Source organism: Thamnophis sirtalis, unplaced genomic scaffold (genome assembly GCF_051295495.1).
Source record: "Thamnophis sirtalis isolate CommonGarterSnake01/CBP01778 unplaced genomic scaffold, rThaSir2_p1.2 scaffold_9, whole genome shotgun sequence".
Lineage (NCBI taxonomy): Eukaryota > Metazoa > Chordata > Lepidosauria > Squamata > Natricidae > Thamnophis > Thamnophis sirtalis.
In genome coordinates, this window is record NW_028261389.1 from 67943399 (window position 1) to 67951155 (window position 7757).

At 36.4% G+C, this 7757-nt stretch overlaps 1 protein-coding gene across 3 annotated transcripts in view; it reads left to right on the forward strand.

Moving 5' to 3' along the window:
• The window catches only part of CELSR1 (cadherin EGF LAG seven-pass G-type receptor 1), a 182691-nt gene extending 175378 nt beyond the window's left edge, over window positions 1-7313 (forward strand). For 2 of the 3 annotated variants that reach the window (XM_087722171.1, XM_087722172.1), the window contains exons 33-35: window positions 777-1019; window positions 2219-2486; window positions 3046-7313. In XM_087722171.1, the coding sequence (XP_087578297.1) occupies window positions 777-1019; window positions 2219-2486; window positions 3046-3070 (536 nt within the window). In that variant the 3' untranslated portion in view covers window positions 3071-7313. The remainder of the gene's footprint in view (window positions 1-776; window positions 1020-2218; window positions 2487-3045) is intronic. The other variant, XM_087722173.1, reaches the window with a different exon arrangement.
• The last annotated feature ends 444 nt before the right edge of the window (window positions 7314-7757 follow it).

Below are 7757 nucleotides of genomic sequence, written 5' to 3' on the forward strand. Positions count from 1 at the left end.
ATATTAGCTTATTCATAATTCTGTTAATTATATTGGCATATTTATAATTATAAACCATCTTATATTTAATTCATATATAGCAATAATCTTTCTTCATCTAATTTTACCTCTTATTTCTAACCACTCATAAAATCTTTTCCATGACAAATAATATTCTTTGTCTTCTTTGTCTTTTATTTTTAAAGTCAATCTATCTATTTCTGCACAGTCTTAATATTTTCCGAACTACATCCTCATCTGATGGAGTGTTCTCATTTGTCCAATATTGTGCAAATACAATCCTTGCTGCTGTCAGTACATGCAAAACTAAATATACAATCCCTTTATCATAATCCTCTGGCATTATACCCAACAAAAATATTTCTGGTTTCAGATCTATGTGTTGCTTAATCATCTTTTCCAACCAAGTATGTATTTTCTTCCAATATTTTCTTGCTTTCATACAAATCCACCACATTTGATAATGAATACCTGGGGTCTGATTACATTTCCAACATTTGGCAGACATATTACTAAACATTTTTTCCAATCTTGCCAGTGGCAAATGCCACCGATAAATATTTTCCTTATATGCATTAGCATTGTCAGTGTATAGTTCCTATCCCATGTTTTTTGCAATTTATCTAATTCCATCGTGTAACCAAAAAATTTTGCCCAGGGATTTTTTCACTTTAAGTTGAAGATAATTGTAGAAATCTGAAGAGTTCCTCATTGAAATTTTAGTTCAAAAGTCTGCATGTGTTTGTATTGTGTTTTAAATATTTTGCATCCTGCAGTTGATACAGTACCCAATCATGTAAGACCTTACTGGCCATCTGAGGGCGTCGATGCAAGTGATGAGGAGGAGCCGAATGCAAAACAAAAACTGAAGGTGGAAACCAAAGTTAATGTAGAACTGCATCAGGAAAATCAAGTGAACCACAGCAGTGAAATACCTCAGGAAAAAGAGGACGAGGGGCAGCAGAAGGAGAATAAACCAGTCCCTCATCAAAACCATCAGCCACCAGAACAGAGGAAAGGTATTAGAGAAGGTTTTCATTATGAAATCCATTACTGCACAATGGGGTGAACGCTATTTAATTATATGGCTTTAATAGGAGAGAAGATACATTCATGAAGTATAGTATCAATCTTTATTAATGATGTGATGCCTTCAGGTTCAGATCTATCATGTATATTGATTGCTGGGGGAACAAACCTAAAAGGAATTTGCTTCACTTGTGAGCTGTCGAGAGAGTTCTGGGTGGCCACCGCGAGAAACAAGTTGTTGAAACATGAACTTTCAGCTTCACCTGATAGTTCTTGTTATGCTCTTAATGCAAGTTGCAGTGCAAAGAAAAATAAGAACTAAATTGTTCAATGCTATAGCTTAAAGAGGGACGTGGTGGCTCAGTGGCTAAGATGCTGAGCTTGTTGATCTAAAGGTTGGAGGTTCGAATCCCTAATGCCACGTAACAGGGTGAGCTTCCGTTATTAGCCCCAGCTTCTGCTAACCTAGCAGTTCGAAAGCATGTAAAAATGCAAGTCGAAAAGTAGAGACCACCTTTGGTGGGAAGATAACAGCGTTCCGTGCGCCTTTGGCGTTTAGTCATGCCAGCCACATAACCATGGAGATGTCTTAAGACAATGCTGGCTCTTCGCCTTTGAAAAGGAGATGAGCACCGCCCCCTAGAGTTGGGAACGACTAGCACATATGTGCGAGGGGAACTTTTACCTTTATAGCTTAAAGCCATTTCACATACTGGCAAGTATACTTCTAAGATGCTGTTCTTGTAATCTGAAATTACACATATGCTGACTGGCTGTTGAAAACTGTTAATTGGTTTGTGACAAGAAAGGACATTTTGGCCAGCCTGAATTTCTTTTAGCTTCATGTAATGAAGTGGCAGGAATTCCAATACCTTTACAGGAAGTCTTTATAAACATAGGGGACTTCCTTCATTTTTTTAATCCTACTTCCTTATTAAAATAGTCCTCACCATAAACTACAATTAATAGGTAATATTTTCCTATTGACCCTACATTTGCTTGGTGGGGCAGGTCATATCCTGATGAGCATCAGGTATGTTAAATGAAAAGTATTATAGAAGTTGAAGCAGAAACTTTCTTCATTTCAAGCATAAATATGCATAAAGCCTTTTTACTAAATGCATCTTTTGGGTTTTTTTTGTCTTATTACATTAATATGATGGTCATATCCTCTTCTTCCCTGTGTTAGGCATATTGAAAAATAAAATCACCTACCCTCCTCCATTGGTGGACAAAAACATGAAGAATCGGCTACGAGAAAAATTGTCAGACTATCATCAAACTGCCATCTCCCCTAAAACAACTTCTGTTGGGACTAACAATGGTGTTCGCTCCACTTCAGACTCTGGAGTAACCATCAAAAACCCAAGAAGAGAAAACCCTCCAGAACAGATGAATGGCTTAGCCATGAATGTTCACATGGGGACAATAACGGCTGAGAATAACTCGGATTCTGAGTGAGTGCCCCATTCTGCATGTTTACCGTGATACTTTCTCTTGAGTTTCTGGTGCTTATTTCTTTCCAAAGACTTACCATTTAATTCTTTTCAGTGGCTTGTTTTGGACACTCATTCAGGAATCAGCATCAGAACCATCTGTTCTCCCCTCGCTTCTCCCCCTCCCCTATTTCTCTTTCATGTCCTTTAACACTTTTCAGATTACTAGCTTGAAACACTTTTTGTGACCTCTGAGTCACAAAAACTGTAAGGTTTAGTATAATCTCTGTGATCTAATCAGATCTAAACTCGCTTTGTGTTCTCAAACGTAACTTCTGTCTTTCTCTCCCAAAATGTTTTCCTTGCCAGTTACCTTCATCTAAGGCCCTGCGCCCCCTCCCCAATATTATTCTCAAGAATTTTCTGTCACTTTGGCCTTTTGCGATGTCCACTTAGCTGCTGAAGCATGGCTTTTCTTCTGCATATTAACATAAGTATAATAATCTAGTCGTTTCACTTGCGATTGTCAGCTTGGCACTATTTAACCCTAAGTTGCATGGTTACTTCTTCTCGTGAACAGAGGCAGTAATGAAACTTCAATTTGAACCATCAGGAAATAGCGAAGAAGACTCTGGTGCCTTGGATAAATTACTCTACTGTAACATTGTGGTCGTCCCCTGTGGTTGAAGTCTGCATTCATTTCCCATTTGCCATGGAGTGAGGATGCCAAGACTGTCACTTTGGGAATCTGCACCTACTTGTGACAATCCCACAATTTCCTGTGAGTTGCTCATTGAAGTTACAGATAGCGAGCCCTTCCGAGTACTTGCCCGACTGCATCATTTGTGCCATATGGAGACCAGTAAATGGAATTCATTATTGGGGGAAGAAATGACTTTGAAATATGGACTGAGCCATAGCAATGCTACAAGGAGAATAGAGCAGGAGAAATCCATCTTGAACAAGAGACTCACCTTTGAGGAATAAATCGTCAATAATACACAAGATCTGATTTTATGCTGGGGTTTTACTCAATTTTAGCAAGATTGCAGAACTCCGGAGGACAATGTACCCCATCAAAGTTCTTCTCAAATTTCTATCCCAAGGGACGCCTTGCCTTAAAATACATTGTTTTATATAAATATATATAAATACATCTATATATATAGCTGTAGATAATTTTATACATTTTATATGGCAGTTCTTTTGTATATTTCATATATTTGCTGTTGTGTTCTTTTTTTCAAATTTGATAGCAGGAGAGCAAAGAACTTTGATATTTTTTATATTAAAAAAGAATTGCATGAGTTTACTTGTATTTGGCATTTCAGCGGAGAGGGAAAGGGAGAAGAATCTAAAGCTTGATTTGTGAGTCTTTTTAAAAAAGACTGACACGTTAGAGTATCTAAATTCATTCATTTATGATATGAATCTGAAATGTTTTTAAAGGCTGCAATGTGTACTTTTATGGCCTCAGGACAATATTTTTGCATAAGCCTGGAGTCTCACTGGATTTCTTCATTGCATTGAGTTACAATAGGTGGCTTGTTCATTTGTGCCTTAACATGTCATGTAAATCCAATTGTGGATTGTAAGTCACTGCTTCTAGCTTGGCAGAGTTTAGGAATCCATCTCATAAATGAAGCCCCAGTAGGTTTCTAAGGAAGTTTGGTTCTCTTTGCATCCTTCAGCATATTTAGATTCTTCCTCCCCCTTGGGTGGAGTCCATAGCCAATCGTCAGCATTGTTTTGAAATTACTACAAATTTTTAATAGTGTCATCTAATTCTGTTGAAATTTATCTAACTTTTGAAGCTTGCCTCCTGTTCATTTTGCTCTTTTAAAAAACAAAATTACACTCTGTTCCCATAATTGACTCTTTAGAAAAAGTTTAAGAATATTTTAATTACTCCATCTTTTAGAAAAGGTCGAAAGAGTTTTTGAAATAAATGAAACCTCTTGTCAAGGGAACTAAATATCTTCACAGCGTTGTGTTCGAAACAGTTGGGAGAAAGGAGCAGCTTTGTCGGTTTTTCATTTCTGTCGTCTTTATAAATTAGGGTATATTTGAGAAAAGGTCTATTTTGGAATGTTTCAGGCATGATTAGACCCGCAATTAATTTTTCTCAATCAACGGGGAAAATACACAGGACTTTCATGAACTCAAACCACTTTGGAATTAATCAAACTACTATATATAAGGAGAAAAAGGATCATATAAAATAGGAAATCTGTAGACCACAAATCCCAAAACACATCTAAATTGATGTGAATTTACCCCATGGATAAAAATGATAATTTCACTGGTTTTTAGCATTGGACAAAAAAAAATATAGCACCTTTATCATTTATTTCTAACCTGCATCTCACTGGAATTCTCAAACTTTTGGTACTACAACTGCCTCTTGAGCGTGCATGGATAAAGCAAGAAGCTTTGAGAACATTCTCAAGGACAATTTGCTTGTTTCTCCATCTTTAATTGTAAAATCCCTTCCCTGAATTCCTGACTTAGAGTTTCAGAACTGCTCTAGTTCAAATAATGTTGCCTTAGTTGTGTATTTCCTAATGGCCTCAGGCAGATGTGATTTTTTTAGCCAAAGTGCCTTTTCCCTCAGTTCTGGAATATCAGGATAAGAGTAGCCAACTCTTAGTATGATGATGATTGATAATTTACATGAAAGGTTTAAAATATTACTAGAAGAACCTATATGAGAGCTCAGCGTTTACTTCTGAACTCATTCTCATTTATGATTTTGCCTCTCCCAATTAAAAAGCATCAGGAGCAGGAAATGTTTGGATGCTTAGGAAGATTCAATAATCCTTTTTTTTTTCTTTTCAAGAAATCTGTCATCTAAATTTAGATTTTATAAATTCAGAATTTGATCTGAGGAAGGTTACTGTCCCTCAATGAAATGGACCTCTGCAAGAAAAAAAAATGAAGCCAAAACGTATTTTAAGACATCTCTAAATTTTGTTTGCATTATTAATTTTTTGATATTTTTTGAATTTATTAATCAGAAGAATGAGGTAGGCGGGTAGGAGGCACAATTTTACACATTCAAATTGAATTAAAGTTTCATAATTTAGCATCTCTTATTGGCTTGTTGGATTTCCTGTCCTACCAGAGGGCAGTGCTGGGAGAAATTCCCCCTTAATTGTGTTTAATATGAAAGCTTTCTGTTTTATCTGTGGTGTAGTTTATACTTAGCATTACTTCTAACTGCAGAAACCCCTTCTTTTCAATTGTGACATTGTAGAAGGAATGCCGTGTTACTTATGGTAGGAGCAACATTAGAAGTCGGATAGCACCTTTTCTGAATAACAAAAGTGTGTTCCTGTTCATAAAACGTATTAGTTGATGCTACGAGACTACTTCACTTTGAGTGAATGTGTAAGAAAATAAGCAGGTGCACACCAGGCATGATTTAATTAATGAACTTGCACAAAGTCTAAAATGTTTCTTATGCAGATTTGAATCACCAGATAGTTTATTTTGCTAAGAAAACAGCCCAGCTTGTATTGATTCAAATCAAGATTGAACTTTTGAATTTCTGTAAATCCTGAGAAAGCATGCATATTCCTTGGTGGATGGTCTGAAAGTTAAAATACTTCACTTTGCAGCTCAACATCTCTTATATTACCAAGCAGCGTAATTTATAGACTTTGACAATGCATGCATAGCTACCCACATGCACAATCATTATCCAAAATAACCCAAGTGCACAGAATTGCCTTGTGAGAAAGCATGTTTTTTGAACTGTAGAGCAGTGGTTCTCAACCCTTCCCACTCAGCGGACCAGTGGTAGTGGGGGGGAAGGAGAGGGTGTGTGTTGCGCATGTGCGCCGCTTACACAAATGCGACTTCGTGTCCTTGCTTGCTCTTCTGTGGCTTCTGGGCCATGGACTGCGGGTTGGAGACCTCCACTGTAGTGAAGTACTTCTAAACCTTGGTAGCTTGAGGATGTGTGGACTTCAACTCCCAGAATTCCTGAGCCAATGTGGGAATTGAAATCCGCACATCTTCAAGTTGCCAAAGTTGAGAAATGCTGATATAGAGAATAATGTCAGTTAATGAAGAAAAGAACAGATGTTCTTGTTTTGAACATCAGCTGTGTTTCGTATTTATATTTCTCAGAACATTTGCTGCTTTCCCCCCACTTTCATATAGAAAAGCAGATGTCAACTGACAAACACAGTCCAACTAAGTTAGAGACATTTACACCCATTTTTTTTTCAGTGGGAGAATTAAAATCTACCTAAACTATTGACCCTCTGAATTGTAAAAGTGTTTAATGTGGATTGGAGGTTCGGCTATTCTGCTTTTAAAGATTGTGTGTACAAATTTTACTTTTTTTCAAACCTAGACAAAAGTCCCATATAAAATGAATGTTTGCTAAATTATTATTTTTTAAATCAACCTTGATTCCATGAGGCCTTTTTAGAAGAGGGGAAGAGTCATGCTCTTTAAATATATATATATATATATATGTATGTTGCTTTCATGCTGCATAAAACTTTGATGTAAAAAAATTGAATGTGTAACTATTTGCCTATCATTCGTCAATATGTGCTAAATGATGTGACATCTGTGTCTGTGTGTATATTTTGCCCAATGAGATGTAGTGAGTTATTTTTGATCAGAAGACCAGCTGCGTGTGCTAGCCACAGAGGAAATAAGGACCTATTTTTTATGATTTTAGACACCGGAGAATTTTAAAAATGTATATTTATTAAGGTTCAAAACACTGGAATTTGTGTTGAGAAAATGTAATGGCAAATTAAAGGTTTGAATTTGTTTGTATTTTTATGATAACCATTTATTTCCATAAAATGATGCCTTGTGAATTTATGATTTACAGACTCTGGTTTTATGTAAAAGCAAAACTTTCTACAGAATGCTATGAAAACCAAGAACAATTTGACCCTAAAACAAGCATCCTAGGAATAAAGACCATTCTAGGGAAAAAAATCATTTTAGTGGATCGAAAGATGTGATTCTGAATCAGCCTCTTTCAGCTGCTGGCACTGCTGCCTTCATCAAAGTTCAACAGCAAGTACAAACGGGGGAAAAAAACATTTTCTCCCATGGCAGACATCGGTTTCTGAGTCAAATATTTTTTTCTTTAATTAGCTGTAAGTCATACTTGGGATTCTCTAGGAAATAATCAGCACATTCACATTTATACAGTATTATTTTCCTCTCCGTTACATTCGATGTGCATCTTCCCAATTTAAATTTCAACAATATTAATAATGCATCTGCAGCTGAATAGCAATAGCAATAGCAGTTAGA